This window comes from Bubalus kerabau, chromosome 18 (assembly GCF_029407905.1).
Source record: "Bubalus kerabau isolate K-KA32 ecotype Philippines breed swamp buffalo chromosome 18, PCC_UOA_SB_1v2, whole genome shotgun sequence".
In the NCBI taxonomy this organism is placed as follows: Eukaryota; Metazoa; Chordata; class Mammalia; order Artiodactyla; family Bovidae; genus Bubalus; species Bubalus kerabau.
The window spans coordinates 14,314,001-14,338,239 of NC_073641.1; the positions used below are offsets into that span (position 1 = coordinate 14,314,001).

General features: G+C 44.7%; 1 protein-coding gene across 17 annotated transcripts in view; it reads right to left on the bottom strand.

Annotated features, from left to right (window-relative positions):
• Positions 1–24,239, bottom strand: part of MAST4 (microtubule associated serine/threonine kinase family member 4) — a 613,695-nt gene that overhangs the window by 14,966 nt on the left and 574,490 nt on the right. For 14 of the 17 annotated variants that reach the window (XM_055554690.1, XM_055554693.1, XM_055554691.1 and 11 more), the window contains 8 exons: positions 23,956–24,057; positions 16,390–16,512; positions 16,073–16,185; positions 13,730–13,857; positions 12,844–13,079; positions 8,400–8,600; positions 6,233–6,462; positions 5,590–5,712 (listed from right to left, as the gene is read on the bottom strand). In XM_055554690.1, the coding sequence (XP_055410665.1) occupies positions 5,590–5,712; positions 6,233–6,462; positions 8,400–8,600; positions 12,844–13,079; positions 13,730–13,857; positions 16,073–16,185; positions 16,390–16,512; positions 23,956–24,057 (1,256 nt within the window). The remainder of the gene's footprint in view (positions 1–5,589; positions 5,713–6,232; positions 6,463–8,399; positions 8,601–12,843; positions 13,080–13,729; positions 13,858–16,072; positions 16,186–16,389; positions 16,513–23,955; positions 24,058–24,239) is intronic. The other 3 variants (XM_055554694.1, XM_055554692.1, XM_055554707.1) reach the window with 1 other exon arrangement.

The window sequence follows — 24,239 nt, forward strand, 5'->3', positions numbered from 1 at the left end:
CAAATTCTTTTGAAGAAGGAACAATCTCTTAGAGAGATTCTGTGGCACTATTTCAAAAAACAACAACAACAAAATGGGGCCAGAAGACTGTCAAATGTTCTATTAAGTTACGCATTACTTTAAACCGCTTGTGTGATTAGTGCATGGTGGGGAGGAAGTTACTTTAAGCTGGTTGAACTGAATACAAAAGCAGAAGTCAGGCTGCCCAGCCTCTTCTCTCACTCTGACTCCACATTAGTTCATCATCTGGCCTTGGGTGTCTCCCTGAGCTACACTGCTTTCACATTTCTTCCTCTGCACAACACCCATGGGGAATGCGTTCCTCCCATACCTGCGTCCTTGCCCCATTCATACTCTCCACGATCCAGCCCTAGCCACCTGCACACTGCATCCCAGATGCCATGAACTCAGGCTCCAGCCACACTGGTTTACTCATGCACCTCGAGTACTTTGAGTTTCCTGTTTTTGTGGTTTAAAGTGTCATTTTATTGTGCCTAGACCATCCCGCACTGCTTCCCTTACATGAACATCCACCCATCCTTCACAGCCCTGCACAGAAAACCCCCAGCTCTCTGCCTGCCCATCGTGGTGGAAAGCTCTCTCTCCTTCCGCACTTGGGCCCTATTTACAGACTGTTCTTGGCTTGGCAGCCTGATTGTAGGCTAGCCCTGCAACTGTTTCTCCTGCGAACACTGAGCTCTAAGTTTCTGGCAACCAGACCTCACATGCGGAGCATGGCGGTATGCTAGCCGAAAGCTCAGGCTCTGGGGCTGCCCTGCCGGTATGCAAATCCTCTTCTGCTCTTTCCTAGCACAGAACCTTGGCTGCTTTGCTAGCTTCTCCTTGCTTTAATTTCTTCATCTGCAAAATGGGGACATTTCTGTGTGCAGCACCTGTGCACGGGCTACGAGGATGACCTGAATTTATCCATGCAAAGTGCTCTTGGCTACCTACTATTCATATGCACCATCTGCTGTGTGACCCTTCGGTACCTCACACAACTCTGCACATTCTGGGGACCCAGCTAATATGTTAAATTCGTAATAATGATGCTCTTTTAGCCCCCATTTTAGTACCCAGGGGTTCCCAGAGTTTAGGGAAAGGAAATACTGAGGCAGTGGCTGGTGTTATTTTAGCTTCTCTTATGACTGGGCATTTAAAGTAATGCTGTCCTAAGAAAGCAACCTGGCTGATTAGGGGATTTCCTGCATTTGAGAGGCTACACTAGGCAGGTAATCATGTGAGCAGGGGGTATGACTGGGTCCACGTGGCCTCCACATTCCACCATAGTGGGGAGAGAGCGATCTCGGTGCTGTGGGAAAGTTCTTTTAGCAAGCTACTTGTAATCTGGATGGAGGTGATTAACTCCCAGTGGCTGGAGAGGTCTAAGGCAACGCCGAGGAAGCACATTTTCAGGGATTCACAGAGCCGATGGGGAACTGAACCGAATAACTATGACTTTGCTTCTTTGTGCACGTAAGTTAGTGCTTTCACAGCAGGCTCACTTTGAAGCAGGGAGGGTAAGTGAGACCAAAAGTGAAGCCATGACACAGGGAATAAGCTTAATATGTTCACAATCCAGAAGATAAATAAGTATTACACACAGTATCAGTCGCTTAGTTGGGTCTGTCTGTGATCCCACGGACTGTAGCCCGCCAGGCTCCTCTGTCCATGGAATTCTCCAGGCAAGAATACTGGGGTGGGTTGCCCTTCCCTTCTCCAGGGGATCTTTGCCACCCAGGGATCGAACTGGGGTCTCCTGCACTGTAGGCTGGATTCTGTATCATCTGAGCCATCAGGGAAGCCTAGTATTGCACATGGATTTCTAAAAATATATATAGCCCTATGTGATGGCTCTTCTACCTTTTTCTGAGGATGCCGTGAGATTTTGTGAAGTAGTTTGCAAGTATAAAGCATTGGGTAAACAGCACGTGAGAATACGAAAATATAGCTACTACCCTGATGGTCTGCCACTGACGGCACATGGGAGTCCAGGACTGGTACTAGTCACTTGATCCTTTGCCAAGAATCAATATTCACATTTAGGAGAAAGATGCGTGATAACACAGTTCCTTGGGAAGATAATTAAATCCCCTGTATCCACTCTTGTTTCCTTACACGGGTTGCTCTTTTGAGAGCTTCCTTTATGAGTCAGAGGTAGGATCCTCTGCTTAGATGTGAGAGCACGCCATGGCCCAAGAGGATGCCAAACCTCTCCGTTACAGCATGTTCGTGGCATTTCAGGGACATAGGTCAACCAGAGCCAGGAATGCAGGCACTCCGTAACCAGAGGAGGACAAAATGTTATAAATGGAATTGACTGACCCTTTTCAGAGACCTTGTCAGAGACATTCAGGAGAAACATATGTTCAAATTTCACAGAAGTCGGAAGAGGCATTTTAAAATCCAAAATCATATGAAAATGTTTTATAAAATAAATTACGAAAGAGATCAAATATGTCTCAGCAAAATAAAGAGAAGGCATATTTCCTAAAGATATGTATATTTCAGCTTGTTATTTCTTCTTCTGATTTTATGAGCAAATGCAAGAAATAATATAAAGATATACTGTGCCAGGACCTAAGATGCATGTAGCGTAATACTGCTACAAAGAACGGAAGAGGTCAAACCTATTGCCATTTAAAATCCATCTGACCATCTTTGAACTGCTGATGCCAAAACTTGGAAAACTTCTAGTCAGGTGAGTTGACAACGAAAAGAAACTCACATATAAAACATAGCTTTATTATCTAAACAAAAGGGAGGTCCTAGAAAAGCTCAAGGAGCACTTGGGAGAGAGAAGTACCTTTCTGCGTATCTTTGTAGTCCCTACACCACTGGAAAGACAAACACGCTACAGCAGATAGAGCCTGGGCCCTTACTCACAAAGGGTCGATGTGAGCCAGCAATGGGGTATCCCTGGACCACTGGGTCAGGTACTACGAGAGAAGAGGCCAGTCAGACTCATGAATCTTTGACCTCTTCTTGAATTTTGTCTTGGGAAGTCTGAGGTCATTTCAGGGGACTCTCACAGCCAAGGACTCTCAAAGTCCACAATCCTGCTCTGCCTCCCATTTTGGGGGCCCTTATTAGGGGACAGTTGTTCCATGGCAGTTGGACAAGTAATATTATCAGAAACAGATGGTGAATGAAAAGAAGAAAACTCAAGTCTTACCCATGTAGGTTCCAGAAATGCTACCTGTTTTGAAATGGCAACCTGCTCCAGAATTCTTGCCTGAAAAACCCCGTGGATGGAGGAGCCTGGCGGGCTATAGTCCAAAGGGTTTCAAAGAGTCGGACACGATGAGAGACTGAGCACAGGTGCACTGCTCAGTAAGCATACTGCAAAGCGTAGAGAGACTCCAGCCATCTCAAGGTTTTACTCCCAAACTGAACAGCATGTACATGAAGACATAACACAAGTAGCTGTGTGGTGCTTGGCTCCTCCCATGGTGACTTTTGGACAGCAAGCGAGGGAGAACCCTACTAGTCACCTCAATTCTACAACCATTTTCTGAGCACCCAGCTGCAAACCAGGCACCGTGTAAATGCAGGGATGACGTGGGGAGCTTTAATAGTAGCTCCATGTCTCTCCTGTGGGGCTGTCGTCAGATCTGCCACGTGTTCAGCACGGCCACGGCTGGCTTCCCATACTGCCTATGGCTCTGCAATGTCCCCTCAATATTCATCCTATTCCTCCAGTGAGCAATGCTATGCCTTTGTGAGAAAGTTGACTAGAGTTAGGGGAACCACCCGTAGGTATGGAGGACAGCAGACAGTCACCTACTCCCATGGGGCCTGAAGTCAAGACCAAAATTTCATTAATGCTGTGGACTGATCAATGGCAATAACTCCCCTACAATCTGCTACTTCACAACGGACCTTTGAATGTACATTCTATTACTACTCTCAGAATGTGGGCCAGACCCTGAATCTTTTGAAGAATACACTTGTGTTGGCTGGGGGATGACAAAAAGAAGGATAAAAGTCATTTATCAAAGGCTTACTTACTTATCAAACGCTTTGAACACCCACCTACCTGCACTAATTCCAAATTCCCAAGTTTCTTTCAAGTTTCAGTTCAGTGTCACTTCTCGGCGATGACTCTCCCTATTCACAGAATATTCTCTGCAGAAGTATGGCATTCCTCCCCCTGCTATGGCTCTGGCTAATCAAGCTGAACTTCATCTACCTGCATACATCCCCACATGTCCCTCACAGTCCGCAAGGTAAGAACTGTACCTTGATTTCCAGTGTCTACCGTGTCTAGACATGTCACCAGTGTCTACCATGGTACCTGCCTAGCAAGTGCTCTAGAGATAGTCTGAATGCATGTTGTTTAAATAACACGCATACGCTCATGTTTTGTTTCTCAACAGGCTGCAGGCTATCTGAGGCGATGGCTCACACCTCTCTGACAGCCCCTAGTAATCCCTCCCTGTGTTCACACACTGAGAAGTCATCTATAAATCTGCTGACATGTAAAATAATCCTACAATTAATGACTGTATTTTTTCTTTAATCACAGATAGGATTTTTTCCTTGAAAAAACTTAAAATTGAGACTTAGATTCATCTTTGTTTTAATCAGATTCATATTTGGGGCTATAACTTTATATTCTTTAGCTGCTGCTGCTGCTGCTGCTAAGTTGCTTCAGTCGTGTCCAACTCTGTGCGACCTCATAGACGGCAGCCCACCAGGCTCCCCCGTCCCTGGGATTCTCCAGGCAAGAACACTGGAGTGGGTTGCCATTTCCTTCTCCAGTGCATGAAAGTGAAAAGTGAAAGTGAAGTCGCCCAGTCGTGTCCGACTCTTAGCGACCCCATGGACTACAGCCCACCAGGATCCTCTGCCCATGAGATTCTCCAGGCAAGAGCACTGGGGTGGGTTGCCATTGCCTTCTCCATTCTTTAGCTAGCAGTGGCAAAGCAAACAGCCCCACAGAAATGAGAGAATGAGTGTAGACAATCTCTCTTCATCACATTCATGCTCTTTGTGATCTTCCTACTCCATTGGCTTGAATCAGCTTAATTCCAAGTAGAGACTGATCTACATTCAAATTTATTTGTACAAGGAGAGAAAGGTCTAGTGATTGCTAGCATCCCTTCTTCCATTACCACCTATTACATATTCACAGCTCTAGCTTCCAAAGAAACTCAACTCTCAAATCAAGCTTCAGACCTGACCTCACAGTTTAATACCACTGTCTTCTGCCATAATAGAATAAGATGTACTGAAAGTTGCTAAAGAAAATCGCACCGAGGATGGACGATTTCCAAACAGATTTTACTACGTGTGAGACGCAAAACAAAGAGCACTCCATTTGTAATTTAGGATAAGAAGCAAACTTAAATTAGGAAGTGACTGTGCAGATACATGAAAGTGGATTTCATGATATAAAACCAAAAAACTCATGTTGTTCTTGCCTTTACCTTAAACAGACCACTGAACGCTTTCTCAGCAAAGAGACTGAGTGTGTATGGATAGCCCATATAGAAGAACACTAGAACTTGAGTGAAGAACTTTTGGTGCTAGTTCTTCGGGCTACCTGCTTCATCTAGACGGCCCTAACAGCAAAAAAGACAGTACCTTTAGCAGGAGCTCTATAACTTCTGTGTGGACAAGCCCATGCACCGGTTCTCCATTGATGTGCGTGATCAGATCCCCAGCCTTCAGTCCTGCCTGGCAAGCTGGACTTCCTTCTTCTACATTCTAAAATTCAAGAGAAGATACATTAGGAAGCAAACAAATGACAACCCTGACACCTACTGTTCTCTTGCAGCACAATATTCTGAGTTCAACAAATGATCCTGTGATTCTAAGAGGAAACCAGTAAAATATGGCTCACTATTTTTGTTCTGTCATCTTCCTAAAATAGGGTAATTCCTATCATTCCTTAAGCAATATTTCGGTGACCTGAGAAAGTATTTTTTAAAAAAAGAAGGCCAGGTGGAAAAAACTAAGAAAAGAAGGATAAAAATAGGATTATTTTGTACTATTTCTACAAGCTTGGTATATAGAGTGGATAATCAGATTTGAAGACTAACAAAATTACTAAAAAGAATTAACTTTTGCTAAATTCAGTCCTCCCACACAGATAAAGGGCAAGCGTATGAAGCAGGTCCCAGATGCCAGCTTACCAGGAAACTCATCTGTTGTTAACTATGCCTCAGCTGATGCATTCATTCTCTAGTTTGCTGGGAATGAAAACTGGCCAGAAAGAGAGTCTCACCCAAACGATATGATGCACTGTGTAAATGTCGCTGTCTCCCACGTACACCCGGATGGCTCGGATGGTGAAACCATAGTTCTTCCCCAAACTGTGGATCACAATGGGCTGGTGTGGACTGGCAGAAGCTCCTGAAGAATCTCGGCTGGGAGAGGAATCCCTTGAGGAAGAAGGGTCCGAGGACAGGGAATGGGGAGACATCGGACTTCCCAGTGGAGAGACGGCAAACATATCTGCAACAAAGAAGCCAGTCATCAAAGCTCTACCGACTGAGCCACCAGGGAAGCCGCATTACTGAGCGAGTCCTGACTAAACAATTTGCATCAGGAAAACACTGTAATGGTAACTTTCCTATAAAAGAATCATTCCTGATTACTATGATCAGAACTGATTCTCTTCAAATATTACCTGCAGTTCCAGCAAGGTTTCTGAGAGGATAATGCAGGTGGATAGAGAAATTTAAAGAAAAACTCACTTCATATTCTTCAACACCAATTCTATCCTGTTTTTCTTGTTTTATGAACAAACACACGTTTTATTTATGGTTCTTGTCACTGTTTCATCTACGTGAATCTAAACAAATCCTAACTGGTCATATGAAATTGTGCACGCACACCTGTATGTGTGTTGTGTATGAAAAAGAATAATCCACAACAAGATGCTGTGGTTGAAATCTGAGCTCAGCAAGGGCCAGTGCTACTGAAGACTCCCGGGGTGCAGTGAGTAACACTGTGGCCACAGCAAGCTCAAAGTGTCCAGACTATCTTCTGTTATAACTCTTGGGATGTGTGCGTGCTCAGTTATGTCCGACTGTTTCCGACCCCATGAACCGTAGTCTGCCAGGCTCCTCTGTCCATGGGATTATCCAGGCAAGAATCTTACATCTGTCCAAAGGAGAACAATTAGCTAAATGTATCAATGTCCAGGCTCTTCCACTCTGACTTCATGTGGCATCTTGACACTTTTTTCCTGGCTACCTTCTGTCTCATCCAAAGGCCAGCTGAACAGACCCAGGCTGATAGGCAGGGAACTTCAAAACATGCAAAGGCAGGAAGAAGGCTGAGCGGACACACAGCTCCAAACTGCTAAGAAAGCCATGCCCCTGACTCTTCTCCTCAATACATCTTTCCTTACCTCCCCAAACTGAATAACTGACCCACGCTCACCAAGAGGTGGGCTTTCTCACCAGCTTTCAAAGTGGACTAGACCACATTCCACTTACCGACCACACTGGAGTCATTGCCTTTTGGTTGTGAATAGTCATTCAGACTAGGGTGTTTGTTTTAAGGTGCTATACGGACCTCTCCCAGAAAACAGAACATGCTACAGTGAGCACTACCCCCTCAATGAACATTTCCTTCTGCACAAATTTGAAATTTCAAAAATGTAAACAATCCCTTATATACATCTGCAAGCCATCTGCAGTATAGTTTGACTGCCACTTCCATTCTCTTTCTGTCTGTCATCTGAGTGATAAGTCACAACCACCAGTGTGTCTATTTTCATCTCAGCCAGTGAAATTACACCAGATTTTGTGATCAGTAGAGGCAAAACTACGTTGTCGAAAAATACTGCAATTCAACAAAATCATAATTAAGCCCAGGTTTTTAAATATAAGGCAGAAAATGACTGGGCTACCAGTAGGAGGAAGCATAACCCAACAGACAAGGCTGGTAAAACTTGTAATTTCAGTGCTGTCTGTGATACACTCTGCATCCCCAGAAATGAAAAACGTATGTTCTCGGTATTGATTTCCTCATTAATTAGATGAGAAAAACTATACTTAGCTTTCTGACACAGATGCTGTAAACAGCTCTGTAAAGGATATAAATGATGCATGGTCTAGGGAAGAAAAATTATTCAGAAGAGGGAAATCTATCACTTAACTTGGGGAGGGGAGAAAGGAAAAAGAAAGAAAACAAAAGAAATAAGCCTTTGTGGGAAGGGATCCTGCCTCATCTCCTGCTGCTGAAAGAAGTGCGAAGGGGTAAGTCACGTTTGTCTTCTGGGAGCCCTGGAGGCCCTGCAGGGAGTCACTCAGGAGGGCTGTGCCAGGGCACCACCCATTACTGGTTCAAGCAGTCTTGCATCTCAGCCAGCATGCCACACTGGGAGCGGGGGGGGCACATGCACAAGCCACACAGTTTCATGCGAGTCGATGTCTCTCTACCTCCTGGGATCATGAGGGACAGGGCACTGGCAGAAAGGGACTTTGTGACTTTCCCCGAGGCTTTCTGTTTCTCTGTGCTTTCTAAGCGCTGCCGAGCCATGTGAGAGGCGGGCTCACTGGAGGGCTTGGAGGCATTGTCTGTACTGTCCACACACTCGCTCCGTCCATTTATCTGATCCAAGTGCTCTGAAAAACTGCCAACTGTGCAAAGAAGAAGGGATAAACATTTCAGAAGAATTTGGATAGGAGAGCTGGGGAGGAGGGAGGAGAGACAGGGAAGGATGAACACTGGGAAACAGAGGCCCGTGTGGCACATGAGTCCACGTGGTATCAGGCAAACATGGAAATCAAGCAACTGGTTCGAGAAAGGTGAGTTGGAGGAGACAGGATGAAAGAGCTGTCCATCCAGATTCCATTCTCCTTGTATACAGGTCCACTAATTCTTAGTTGACTCCATTTAACTAGAAGAACAATTGTGTTTTAGAATCATTTACAACTTTAATAGACAATTCCTCCTCCTGACCCCACTGTGAAAGGCCATGAACCAAACGTCACTTTATGAACCCCATGACTGCCCACAGCGTACTACGATCATCCTATGATACTAGTGATCAGCATTAGCAAGGCAGTTAATACCGGTTTTTGCTAAGTGGACATCATTCAGTCACTTCATAGAGACTTATGCCCCTGTCATCTACTACCATCTTTCCAAGACTCATCTCACACTAGGCTCAGGATGTAACTTACACAAAAGTGCCTAAAGTGTCACCTTTGACCTCCCACACCTCCTTTCATTCTAAGCTCCTTGTAAATTTCACAAGCCAAGACCAAGAGTTTCCTTCACTACACGCGGCATTACCCAATGGCTCACTACGTCGTCTTGGCTTTAGTCTTGACACAGACATATGCTGACCTGTCCTGAAATTCCTGGACCAGTGAGAAGATCTGTCCCTCTCTAGGCCAGCCACATGCCTTCTTTATTTTTAATTTTATTACCCTGAATATAAACCGGAAGGGTTTTTTTAAGTTAAAAAATTAGGACTTCCCTCAGCAGAGTAATCACTGATCCCAGTTTGATAAGTGCACAGGCCCAGTGTGAAGACAGCTCTCTGTTGTCAGAAGTGACATAGTGAAAAACAAGTAACACGACCATCTCTTTCCGTTTCTCCTATTCTTTCTTTCACGGTCTATCAGTTTTTTGGGTTTTTTTCCTTTCTTTTTTTCTTATCACTGACAATACATATTTGTCTGTCCAGAAAAAACAATGCTTATCTCCCTTTTCTTTCTAAATGCTACATTAGAAGCCCCCTGTGCTTTAAAAATCATCAGCACGATCATCACATTAAGATATGCAATCCACAGAGAGAACTGAATACCATTATAAATGATCCTTTGGAAGACCAGCCAGCACATTGTAAAGTGCTGACCATGACATTCTTTGCCTAGAAAAAAGGCTTAATTGGATTTAACTCACATTTCTCTTGCAGTGCTAGACTCACAACGGTACGGCTGAAGCTCGGTCCTAGTTCACAGAGGTGGCATGACCCCACAGGCGCGCTCCACGCTAAGGGAGCCTAGGGCCCGGCACAGTGGGGCTTGAGAACCGCACAGTCCATGGCCACCCAGGCGCTGCAGGCACGGGAGAAGATTCCCCGTCACCTGTGCGACACCCATCTGACCTTGGGGGCCGTACAGAATAGAGAGATGAGCTGATTTGCTCATAGCAAATATCTACTAAAGAAGATAATCTCAAGGCAAATAACAACCCTCTTTCCACTTGTATATGCTAAACTCAACCCCATTTAACAGTGTATCTATCCTATTCACTCTAAGAAATCAACTGCTGAGGGACTAGACAAAAACTGCTTCACAAATCAAATCTCACCTCAAAAACCTTCAGCTTGCTCTGGGATACGTTACACGCTCACTCCTCCCTTCTAGTTTGGTTTGGATGGGATCACTGACAAGTATGCATTGGAAAGCTGAATCTCTTCACGATGAATAATTTGTCAGATGCGTTCGAGCACTAACCTAAATTTTCAAGACTTTTGCTTCTCACTGACTCAAATACATTGTAGTCGAGAGAAGGGAACACGTACAAAGCTGGGCTTCTCTCAATGCTGGAGTGCGTGTCTTCTATCATCCCCCCGCTTGCCTCTGCCATCTCATTTCATAGCACTGCATTTAAACGTGTGAGTCTTTCCTGCCAAGGGTGGATAATGTCACTTTAATGTTCTGTAAATGTCAAGGGTTCTTTCTTTTTGATGGTGGAGCAATATAAAAATCAACAAATTTAATTTTACTACAGTCACGGTTTTCAGATTTCCTAATTACCCTTGGCTATGAGCAAATCAGCTCATCTCTCTATTCTGTACGGCCCCCAAGGTCTTTGATTATTTTTAGTGTGTGTCTGAGGGAGACAGAGAGAAAGGTGGTTTGAATCTATTAATCAAAATGCATGGCAGGACAGAGACAGATTTTTTTTTTAATTATGAAAGTAATCAATCAAATGCTTAGACACCATTCCCCTCTCCCTCCCTTATAACTTTCTGAGAGTCAGTAGGCAGAAGAGTCCAAGAGATCATAAACAATTCATCATATTAAGAATAAATGTGAAATAGAGGCAGCCCTATTCAGAGTAAATAATAAACTAAGAAACACATGACAACTTAGTAACCAGAAATATAAAGCACTTGACATATCCACATTTGATTCGATACCAAGATGAACAGGAATCCTAGGCTACTAGCTTGTTTGCTTGTTTTCACACACTTCTTCATTGCTACTATCTTGGCTCTACCAAGTTAGGACATGTGGAATTATCCCACACAGAAACAGAACTGAGAGGAAAAGAGAGAAGGGAAAAACCCAACATTATTTTTCCCCATGATCAACTATCAGCTCACATGAAGCTCTGCAGAACCAGACCGTTTAGTGAGGCGGAAATAAACCCTGCTTGTAAAAGTTGTTATTTTGAAATGATTCAAAACAAAACAAAATTATACACTGAATATTCAGTTAGTTAAAAAAAAGTTCATGATAATCATTCATGGTTATCAATATAGCATCCTGGATATGGCTTAATGAAAACATTTATTATAGCAACCTTAAGCCATACCCATATTTTTACTTGTTGAAAGCATAAATGCATATTGCTCTGTGGAAGGATGTGCTATGAATAACATTTTTATAAACCAAATAACATCTGAAATGCACCTCAAGGGCTTGCTCTGAGGGAAGCGCAAGTCCAGTCATTTACTGAGGACACCTCTGCGATTAAGGGCCGCAAGTATCCATGATACATTGCTGCTGCTGCAGCTAAGTCGCTTCAGTCGTGTCCGACTCTGTGCAACCCATAGACGGCAGCCCACCAGGCTCCCCGTCCTGGAATTCTCCAGGCAAGAACACTGGAGTGGGTTGCCATTTCCTCCAATGCATGAAAGTGAAAAGTGAAAGTGCAGTCGCTTAGTCGTGTCCGACTCTTAGCGACCCCATGGACTGCAGCCCACCAGGCTCCTCCATCCATGGGATTTTCCAGGCAAGAGTACTGGAGTGGGGTGCCATTGCCTTCTCTGCCACGATACATAGGCATTCTAAAAACCTGTGGAGACACTGCTCTTCTTGTCAGGAAGGTTTACTTCACACAAAACTAACATCAAAAAGAGTTCTCCCAGGAAAGGCCTAACCCCCTGGACTGCTTCCCACACACCAAACTGTGTCTCAGAAATGTCTTCACCAGTTACCTAGAGGCTGGAAACTTGTGTGCAGTGGAGTGGTTTCATAGCCACACAAGATATCAGTTTGAACTGTGTTGATATTTCTGACTCTCCTCTCTCCTCTCAATCCGTGAACCTCATGGCATGAGAATTTTGCTGCAATGACTGAGGGTTTAGAGTGGAGACTATTCAGTGACTGGGTATAATGTGGCCCCACAACAAAAACCAGCTCCTTCAAGAAAACAGCTACCCATCTGAACACTGGAGGGAAAACTGGCTTACACTATATAGGTGGTGATTTAAGACGCTCTTGAGGGTGCTGCTGACCGTCTGACAGGGCTGCTTACTCATCACTTTGAGTTAGATGCAGCTCCACAAGACCTGTGCTGTGCCTTTGCCTCCACAATGAAGAACAAGCTCCCCTACTTCTACTTCTGAAGACCATCCAAGGGCGCTGCTGAAACCCATCAGAGGACGTGAAGGCTTCAGGTGAAGCAAGAAAGATTGGCCATACAGCCATGCAGTAAGGAGAGGGCCTGAGATGTCTGATCTCAGCTCTGAGGAGTCCACTGCCCAAGCCTAAGGAGTGGGGCTGTAAGAGAGTCTAGCAACACAAAACGCCCATCATCACTGCCTGTCCGAAGCCAGGCCTGGGACTCCGAGCACTGCAGTCCCTTGTCACCTTGGCAGGCGATGCTGGGATGGCAGGGGCCAGCCCACGGCCTTACCTGACAGAGTGGAGCTGCTGATGGTGCTGGCCGGGGTGGTGACCTCGGGCTCCTCCTGAGCACTCTCTGCAGCAGGCAGGGCTGGCTTTTCCGGCTCCTCGTGCAGCTCTCTGGGGTGGGGAGCAGCCCCATCGTGTTCTGCCTCTGCTGAAACAGCCAGCTTGGGAAGCAGCCCAGCACCGAGTCTATGTCTGTTGCTTTCAGTATCTGAAGAGTTGGATGTGGATAACTGTTGCCTTAATTAAACACAAAACAAAGTCATATATCTATAGACACTAGGAAATTGTGTGCAAGGTGAATTTTAGGCAAAAAAAAAAAAAAAAAACAGGTAAAAATGGAACTGAGATAGCCTAACCAACACATGTTGAGGGCAGTGACTTCTAAACTGTGCCAGACCAGGGGTATCCCCAGGAACCGGTCAGAAGTGCACACTCTTGGGGTTTCCCTTGTGGTCCAGTGGTTAGAATCCACCTGCCAATGCAGGGGAAATGGGTCTGATCCCTGGGAAGGTCTGATATGCTGTGGAGCAACTAAGCCCATGCACCACAAGTACTGAGCACACGCAGAGCCCACGCGTCACAACTAGTGAGCCCACTCACTGCAACCAGAGAGCAGCCCCCACTCAGGGCAGTTAGAGGAAGCCCGTGCAGCAACAAAGACCCAGCTCAGTTAAAAATAAATAAATTAAAAAAAGTAAAAGTATATACAATTGTATTTTTTAAAAAAGGAAAAGAGAAATATGCATTCTCAGCCCTCATCTCAGACCTCCTGGGTCAGCACTTTGCTTCCACAGGCCCTCCAGGAGATTCGGATGCATGCTCGTGTTTAAGAACCACTGCCCTGGTAGCTACTGTTTACAATGCTTCTTAACAAGCATTTCACATACATTTCAGAATACTCTGAACTCCAGCTTAACGTTTCCGTGGATGGCAAAGTTGTGCTTTTAGTTTTGTCCCCAGGGTCTTCCTTCTCTTCTCCTGAATTCTGAGTACCTCGATCCATACTGCTGAAAACCTGCAAGGCAAAATATCAGTGCTTATTAATATCTTCTTGAAAGGGATTGTCAGAAGAAAAAAAAAAAAGTCCTGGAGAACAACCTGAGAGTTTGACTAAGGTTTGAATTGGGGCCATATATTCAGAAGGTACTTTCCAATGCTATTTACTTGAGTCCTGAGGTGAGTGGCCAATTGTACAATTTTATTTCCTTTTGGAGTGGGGAGCTATGACTTCATCACATTCTCACCATATCTCACTATGGACTTTGTATCTGCAAACAAAATCCATAGATGCGTTGGGGTTTCCAGGCCTGGGATCAATGCACGCATTAGATTACATTTAACCATGAAGTCAATCAGAAAAAGAAAATCACAGAGAAAAAGATTGAATGGCCCCCAGTTAGGTGCAGGAAGTAGAAAAATGAATTGGAATTGAGAGGGAAGAGAAAAATAAATGACCTATTTCAAGACTCATTGGGGGGAGATGCAGTGTGTACTTGGTGAGGTATTTGTTTGGCTTATAAATCACATATACCAACAGGCAGCCTCATGTATTGATACTGGGATTTCTGAAGGGAATCATAGCTTAAGCAAACTGAGGTCTCTGCTGTACCACCGGCAAGATGGAAGCAGAAACAGAGCTGAAAGTCCAACCCAGGAAGCACTCGCTACACCCAAGCCAGCCAACTGCTGTTCTCATGGGGATGGCCCTTATAGCTCCTATAGTCTCCCGGGATTAGGAGGAAGGTAGCCAAAGAGCAGGAGACAGCAGAGAGGGAGCAGCGTAGGGGATGGCTTTGACGGGCCAGAGAACAGGTACCGGGAGACCCGGAACTGTCCTCAGCTTCCTTCCTGGCTCTGCTCTAGACCTGGGCCTTGCCTCCAGGGAAATCCCTACCTCTCTGTGTCATTCCTGTATCCGGGGAGGGCAGTGTCGGCCAATCTGCAGAGCACTCCGGGTAGTCACTTATAAAAAGCTACTCAACACTCTCAAATCACTCATTGCTATAGAAAAGCTACACAATAATGATGCAAAATGCCATGGCAACAGAAAACATATCTTGAGTGAAAATAGCAAAGTGAAGGTAGGGTGCCCTGTAGGTTCATTTCTATCTTCCTAGGGCCCTGCTTATCTCAGGACTATCAGGTGTGCCTTTGGTTTATTTGTCTTTTAAATCTTCCCACTACCAGTCAAAAAGCACCTTTCTCCAACATTGATTTTTATCTATTTCTAAAATTCTAGCTTGGCTGGCCTACTGCCCCTTTAATATATCTTACACTTTCTATCATTGATTAAGAGATTGTCTCATTTCACAATCAACTGTCTCCAAGTGTCTGGGCTTATATCGAGGACTAAGCCTTCTCCTTTGTGTTGTATCCGTGGGATACTAGAAGAGAGCTCTGCACACAATGAGCTCAAAGTTCTTCTTAAAAAAGCAATGGGAGGATGCCTCCATGGCCCAGCAAGAGCTAGACCAGGTTCAACAGGGAGATGGTATCAGACACTCCCCAAAGAAAAACCGTGAGCTCAAGTCTCTGCCTCCAAGAAAAAGGATATTAATCTGTGGAGCTGGAAACAGAGAAATATACCACTGCAAGGGGGTAGGAATGCTGGTTTATCAAAATGATGGGGTCACTCTTTTCTCCCCCTAAAAGAGACTCCAAGCTCCGCAACAGCACAGGTGGTCTTCACAATCTTGTAAAGGTATTTAAGGTACCAAATCCATGGATGGAGGAGCCTGGTAGGCTGCAGTCCATGGGTCGCTAAGAGTTGGACATGACTGCATGACTTCGCTTTCACTTTTTACTTTCATGCATTGGAGAAGGAAATGGCAAGCCACTCTGGTATTCTTGCCTGGAAAATCCCAGGGATGGGGAAGCCTGGTGGGCTGCCGTCTATGGGGTTGTGCAGAGTCGGACACAACTGAAGTGACTTAGCAGCAGCAGCAGCATCTAACCCGCGGGCTTCCCTGGTGGCTCAATGGTAAAGAATCCTCCTGCCAGGGGCAAGAGACGTGGGTTTGATTCCTGGGTCGGGAAGATCCCCTGGAGGAGGAAATAGCAGCCCACTCCAGTATTCTTGCCTGGGAAATTCCATGGACAGAGGAGCCTGGCGGGCTACAGTTTACGAGGTCACAAAGAGTTCGACACAATTTAGCAATTAAACAACAACAACACATCTGACCAGGAGGAAATTCTCTAAGAGAGACCCTCTTATGCCATATTTCATTTACCTTAGAAAACCTATGTGAACATGAGGAAAACTGCCTTATTTCCACATTAAAGTCTTCATCATTCGTGTCATCTTCTTCCTCAGTCTCCATATGATGGTACTTCTCCGACCGAGCTGCAGGGAAAGGTTTGGAAAGCAGTTTCAATTATTCAGAATTTCAGCTTTTAACTTAGCTATTTTAATTATGAGTTTCTCTATCAAGGCAACATTATGTTTCAGAACTCATGGGTTCAGGACTGAAAGGTACCTATCAAAAACAGAGCTGATTTTCCACAAAGAAAAGGCCAAATAATGTTTTATGTCAGATAATGCACATACTATCAAAATAACTTGTGTCGTCTTCAGATTCCAGTTGGGGAATGAATTCTGCCTTCTGTCTCAGCAAACTGTTCCAGTCTAAGCAACGGAAGAATCGATGCTGTTTGACTTCATATGCACCACCTTAGGGTAGGGAGTGGAGGGAAAGAACAGAGGGAAAAGTGTTCAGTTATCCTCCCAACAAAGGTAAGCATCAGTTTTTAAGAACAACAGAAAAAAAAAGTTCTATCAAGAGAGAATTAAAGAAATCAGGGAAATCTTTTTCATGCTACAACCCAAAGCTCCAAAAATTTTCCCATAATTTATCAGCAGGGGATTTGATTTTGCTAACAGCAGTTGCTATGGCACAGTTTTTCTTTGTTAATTTTTCCATGACTTCCTCCATTTTTCAAAGGTTAATGACACGGCCACTTAAAATCCCATTATGCTGAACCTGGGGACATGGACACACACTGGCTCAAAGCAGACTTGCTGCTTATCACCCCCCTAAAATTCTAAGAAGGTATAAAACGTGCTCATGGCAGTAATTCCTCTGGAGGTAAGTGTTTTTTTCTGGGGGGGGGGGGGGGTACCTACCACAATCAATTTCTCTTTTTTATTTTTTAAAAATTATAGATAGATAGATAGATCTAGGCTATGTTGGGTCTTTGTTGCTGCACACAGGCTTTCTCCAGTTGCAGAGAGTGGGGTCACTCTCTAGTTGTGGCCTGTGGCCTCTAGGACACGAAGGTTCAGTCGCTGACCCAGGCATGTGAAATATTCCCAGACCAGGAATCAAACCCATGTTCCCTGCATTGGCAGGCAGATTCTAACTACTGGAACTCCAAATAAGTTCAAAAATTTTATTTTTAATTGGAGGATAACTGCTTTACAATATTATGTTGGTTTCTGCCATACATCAAGATGAATCAGCCATAGGTATATGTATGAAGGTAAGATTTTAATAAAGATGATAATATATAATGGCTATCATTCAATTTTATTGGATTGTTCATTAACATTGGTAGGAATTAGATTCTGTGGCTTACAGATTCTTAAATAAGAAACTGGCAAACTTGTTTGATAGATTTATAATACGTGTGATGAAAAGCAATCCCAATTCCTAAGTTTTAAGTTTCTTTTTACCAAATGAGCCTGATAGGACAATTCCGTGAATTGAATTAATATTTGTAATTCAGTTTATGATTTTAAAGAGAGATTTTGAAGGGCAGACCCCATCAAAGTATTACACTGTCCCCCATGTAAAGGGACTTCCCTGGTGGCTCAGCTGGTAAAGAATCCACCTGCAATGTGGGAGACCTGGGTTTAATCTCTGGGTTGGGAAGATCCCCTGGAGAAGAGAAAGGCTACCCATTCTAGTATTCTGGCCTGGAGAATTCCATGGACTGTATAGTATACTTTCTTCCCTGGTAGCTCAGTTGGTAAAGAATTCGCCTGCAATGCAGGAGACCCCGGTTCGATTCCTGTGTTGGGAAGATCCTCTGCAGAAGAGATAGGCTATCCACTCCAGTATTCTTGGGCTTCCTTTGTGGTTCAGCTGGTAAAGAATCTGCCTGCAGTGTGGGAGACCTGGATTCGATCCTTGGGTTGGGAAGGTCCCCTGGAGAAGGGTAAGGCTACCCACTCCAGTATTCTGGCCTAGAGAATTCCATGGACTGTATAGTTCACGGGGTTACAAAGAGTCAGACACGACTGAGCGACTTTCACTCTCCCATGTAAAGAGAAGGTACACATGTTATAAAAATCTCACCATGAGAATCACACCCCCATCCTACCACCAACATGCACACTGTTGACAGGGGAGATAAAGAAAATTCAATCCTGAAACAATTTCAGGAAGAGATACTTCTCACAAGACTAGTACCAGGATCTAATCCATCTCCCAACCAGGAGATGCCCCTCAACATGGGTCGCAAATGCCTCTTTAATGGAGTTGTTGCTCATGCTTCTCATCCTGTCCTCGGTGGGGTACAAAAGGAACAGGATGAGAAATGCAAGCTGAATGAAAAATCTTGGGGCAGGGGAGGTATCTGTAAAGTTCAAAGTCATCGTTCTGTCCTCACTGGGCGTCCCTTGAGCACAAGGAACAGGTTGGCTAGGGCTCCAAACCAGCCAAGGGAAACCAATGTTTTGAAAATGATGGAACGAAGAGAAAAACGCCAAGTGAAAAAAATCACCCCCCCAAAAGGGAGAATGGGTTCTTTACAAAGTATTTGATTAGAATCTTTTTCTAGAATTCAGTAGGCTTTTCCTTTGTTTACAGCACGATACTCAAGTCTGATGTTGAGCCCAACAGCAACAGCATCAGCAGCTGGGATTTGAGGGCCAATTTTGACAAGTATTGCACTAGAGACAAGAGGCAACTTGCTTCTTTTAATTAAACCTCTGAAAGTAATGCCTCGTAGTAGGCATTGTCAACTCCATTTTTTGGATGTGAAAAGCAAATACGCAGTAAACCATACTGGGTCAAGATCATCCGGTGAGTAAGGGTTAGAGGGGCTGAGCTGAGGTCTGTCTAAAGACCACCAGTCCATCCTCGTGCCACAGTACCACGTGCCATGCAAGGGGAGGCCTGGTTTAGCTGGGATCCTACCCTGCCCTCTCTCTTGCATCAACTTTCAAATGGATTTACCATGTAGACATCAGGGAAGGGAGCCACACACCTAGCTCCCCAGCATCCCTGCCTAGTCCAACTCCAGTCCTCCATGCAGCCTGGGTCTCATCTACCCCAACAAACATCCCCAAACACAGCTGCCAGGGACATTTTCTTCCAGTGATCTTTGCTTGGAGATGATAAAAGGGCTTAAATATGCATCAATTCAATGCCCTCACTGTGCCAGTGACACTGAGGTCCAAAGAGTCAGGCCCTACCTAGCGGCCGCCCAAGCGGCCGCCCAAGCACCGTGCAGCAGTGACTATGACTTCAGCTGCCACTCTCGGGGCCTCATCAAGTGACAGCCCTGGTGCATCCAGGTCACTCAACTTTACCCAGAAAAGCATAGTTCTCTGGACCCAAAGGCTCAAAAGACACTTCCTGACCATATCCAGGGTGTTTGCTCCCTGACCCCCACCTTGGGACGCATATTGGTGAGAGCCTTCACTTGCTCTCTATGGAGAATGACAAATGGGCCCTCCCCAGGGAGCCCAGCCCACTGCTGACCCAATGCCCAGGTCTCACCCATTGGCCTCTGTGCCCCACTGAGAAGCAGCTGCTCATCACTGAGCCCTGTTTTTCATGCACTTCTGGAGAGAGGGGGAACAAAAGAATCAAAAGGACATAACAGAGAAAAATTAACCCTGGGCTAACAACCTCAAACCTGAGGCTTCCCGGGTAGCTCAGCTGGTAAAGAATCCACCTGCAATTCAGGAGACCCCAGTTCAATTCCTGAGTCGGGAAGTCGGGAAGTCATCCCTAGAGAAGGGATGGACTACCTACTCCAGTGTTCTTGGGCTTCCCTGGTGGCTCAGATAAAGAATCCGCCTGCAATGTGGGAGACCTGAGTTCGATCCCTGGGCTGGGAAGATCCCCTGGAAGAGGACATGGCAACCCACTCCAGTATTCTTGCCTGCACAATCTCATGGACAGAGGAGCCTGGCGGGCTACAGTCCATGGGGTCGCAGAGCTGGACACAACTAAGCGACTAAGCACATGGCACAACCTCAAACCTAGAGTGTGTTGAAAAGCAGAGACATTACTCTGCCGACGAAGGTCTGTGTAGTCTTCTCAGTGGTCACGTACAGTTGTGAGAGCTGGACCATAAAGAAGGCGGAATGCCAAAGAATTGATGCCTTCGAACTGTGGTGCTGGAGAAGACTCCTGAAAGTCCCTTGGACAGCAAGGAGATCAAACCAGTCAATCTTAAGGGAGATCAACCCTGAATATTCACTGGAAGGACTGATGCTGAAGCTCCAGTATTTTGGTCATCTGATACGAAAAGATGATTCATTGGAAAAGTCCCTGAAGCTGGGAAAGATTGAGGGTAGAAGGAAAAGAGGGCATCAGAGGATGAGATGGTTGGATGGCATCACTGATGCAATGAACATGGACTTTGTCAAACTCCGGGAGATGCTGAGGGACAGGGAGGCCTGGCATACTACAGTCCATGGGATCACAAAGAGACAGAGATGACTGGGCAACTGAACAGCAACTTCTTGGAATAATATAGATAGTGGCTTTATGAGCCAAATACAAATCATCAGACATAGGAACTCATGCAAATGTCACTCTCACCATAAGAATTCACCAGAAAGGTAAAGGAAGGGAAAGTGACCATTTCTTGAGCTCCTGTTATGCACCAGATTAATGCAACCACATACCTCCTCCAACATGCCCACACTCAAGCCTACAATAATCCTGTGAGGTGTGTAACACGCTTATTTCCATAGATTAGGAAACTGAGACTCCAGGCAATGAAGAAATGACTTACGACCTCCCAGCTGGCTCATGGGTGGGAGTCAGTCACATCTGAGCAGGTCTCAAGTCCAATGAGCCCAGCTGCTCTCAATATTCTACAAGTTCAAAAGTCAAGTTCAAGTACAACAAGGTCCCAAATTGCAAGTTAGGGTTTGGCACTAGTGTTCTCCCTTGAGCATTTCTCTCCTTTCACGAAATTTTCTTAAACATCCATTATGTTCTTCACACTCCTTTTCTCAGCCTCTCTAGTCTCTTGGGCAAATGTGCATTTGCACATTTTCATGGTGCATTATTTTGCCCTCTTAATATGCATCAAATCCATACCACTGTCATTGGAAGCAGCATGGCAGACTTGCAGGATTCTCAGACTCGCTCTCTGGGCCCTATTGGGACCCGTCACATTGGACCTGCCTGTTTGGCAAGCTCTCCTTGACAACGCTAAGAGCTTGGGCAGGGTCCTTTAAAGTCTCTTTCAAGCTTCTGCTAGAAGATTTGTTTCTTAATCTGTCAACCCCTGAAAAGACTGAAAGCAGCAGTCAAGGAGAAAATGTGCAAAGATAACTTGTAGCATATAACGTACAGACGTGGATGTTCTGACCACCATCCCTAGCCCTGTCTTGTTAAGTAAAGGCCAATCAAGAGCCCACACATTCCGAGGAGAGGGAAATGGGCAGAGTAAATAGGAAAACTCTCCAAAGTGACGCGTGGACACTGAAGAGAACTCTTTAGCGGGAGTGCTGATATGATTCCTATACCTTGTTAGCCCTACCTTAGAACAAGACTTCCCTGGGACAGTTGATTAAACTACACAAACAGATATTTGTATTGTTGCAGCAATCTTAAAATGCCTCTGCTTCTCACATTTGACTCAAGTGGGTAAAACCACCTCTCAAATCTCTGCACCACACAGAGCCTAGACTCCCATTCTTGGACAGCTATGCTTATCTCTTGAACCATAAAGCAAATCCAACTGTAGATGACAGACAGAGGGAAATAACCAGTTTGCTAGTCACTTCAGACAAATGGAAATCCAAATAGGGTGACAAGAAAGATAAAGAATTCTGTTCAAAGAGTTCAATCAGCCCAAAGGTGGGGGCACCCTCACCATTCCTAAGTCTCATATGCCAAAGGGGAAAGCATGGGATTATACAAGCAAGAAAAATACAGAATGACAACACCAGCAGCAGGGTCACATCTGTCCCAACAGACAGTGTTGATGATCTTTTATCCTCACGGTCATCCTGGGATGTAGACCTTCTATCAGCTCCACTTTATAGATGAGGGAGTGAGGCACAGAAAGGGAAGCAACCTGCTCGTGATCACACAGTTCAGATTTAAACCCGGGCAAGCTGACAACCGAGTTTATGCCTTTACCTTCCATTATATCACCTTTCCTAGAGAAAGGCCCACTTACCCACGGAATAAAGCAAAAAGCACATGGTACTCTAGCATAAAGGCTTCCAAGGTGGCACCAGTGGCAAAGAATCTGCCTGCCAATGCAGGAGATGGAAGAGACGTAGTTCGATCCCTGGGTAGGGAAGCTCCCCTGGAGGAGGGCATGGCAACCCACTCCAGTCTTCTTGCCTGGAGAATCCCATGGACAGAGGAGCCTGGCAGGTTACAGTCCATATGGTCACAAAGTCGGGCACGACTGACGTGACTTAGCATGCAGGCAGGTACTCTAGTACAAAACTCAACTCAAATTAGTTTTCCTACTTGAGTTCTGATTTTAAAACTTCTTGGGAATTCCCTGGTGGTACACTGGTTAGGACATTGGCTTTCACTGTCATTGACCTGGGTTCAATCCCTGGTGGGGGAACTGAGATTCCGCAAGCCTCGTAGTGTGGCCAAAAAAACAAAAAAAAGCTCCATTGAAAGCTTCTTAGATTCTCTAAGGCAGGGTCTTCAAGGTTTTTCTGCCAAGAGCCAGACAGTAGATGTTTTAGGCCTTGTGGGCCATGGAGTTGGTCATGACTACTCAACTCAGCCAAGCAGCATGAAGACAGCCATAGATAATGTGCAAGTGAACAGCACTGCTGTGATTCAATAAAACTTTATTTACAAAATAAAGTTTGGGTCCATGGGTTTGAATGCATCATCAGAAACTCTGGGTAGCACAGCATTCCATACTTAAGCAAGAAAAGAGCTCTCCAACCGAGGAAGCTCTGAACAAAAGTGGAGCACAATATAAGATATATATATTTGGTGTTTTTGCAAATGATTTCTGTCTAGTAAAAACTGGGTGAGAGAATGATCTCATCAGCATTTTCTTATCTTTCTAGTAAAATGGGGTAGGATGAAACAGCTCAGAATAAACAACCCAGCAAGTCAACAACTGTCATTGATGAAAATTTTTATCAATACAGTGTGTATGTGCGATGTGTGCTGTATGTGTGTGTGCATGTGTGTGCGTTATGTGTATTTAATATGTAGACTCATCTAGGTACATTCACATACTGGAGTTGGCTAGGACTGTCTTGCAATCTCTAAGTCTGCCTATTAAGAATATAAGGAAGAAAAGGAATAGGAGTTTGGAAAAAACAAAAAACTGGTAGTAGTACAGTCAGAAAAAATAATCAGCAAGAAATAAATCTACTACCTCCTTTATCTTGAAAGTTAATGTTTTTAATCCTCTTTCTTGGGCCACGGTGCTCATCACCATGATAGGATAGCATGGCTCAACCCAAGGCACTCGTTTCCAGTAATTAGTTCAAGTACTGATAACCTGTTTCAAAACTTGCAGATAGTAACTGCTGGGTCAAATCCTTCTAGGGGAAAAAAAACTCTCCATATTCCTAACCTTCTGTTTCAAATTTTTAAGATTCATGCTTTTCAAGAAAGAAGAGTTACATATGCCCTTTGCCCTTGAAGTTTTCTTCCAGAGAAATTTTACTGACTGAAACAATGTAAGAAAAATTTCTGCTTTCCAAAAAAGAACAACAACAAAACAACAGCCACCAACCCTCATAGCATACATACTGCTCTGAATCAGAAAAAAAAATTAAATATTGTTATACTGTATTGTAGTCATATTCTGCATCAATCAACAGATGTTTCCCATGCAAAAAAAAAAAAAAAATACAAACCTCTGAGTGCTCCACACTGACATTATTTCCTGCGTATTAGCAAAATTAAAACATACGTGCTCTAACCTGTTCCCAGTCTCTCCAGGGGATTCTGCCTGAGGAGCAAGGTAATCAGATCCTGGGCATCAGGGGGTGGAGCCTCATCCTTCTCAGGCCAGTTGATCTCATCTAGAAGGAAGAAAAGTAGTTGATGGACTGTATTGCTCAAATGGTCCACGTCCCAACGGTATGGATAACATCCAGGAGTCAGAAATGCAGAACTTCAAGTCCCACTCCACCAGCTGAATCAGAATCCACAGCCGATTCCTTCAGTCGATTCCTAGATCAGTCAAGTCTGAGAAGCACTGTTG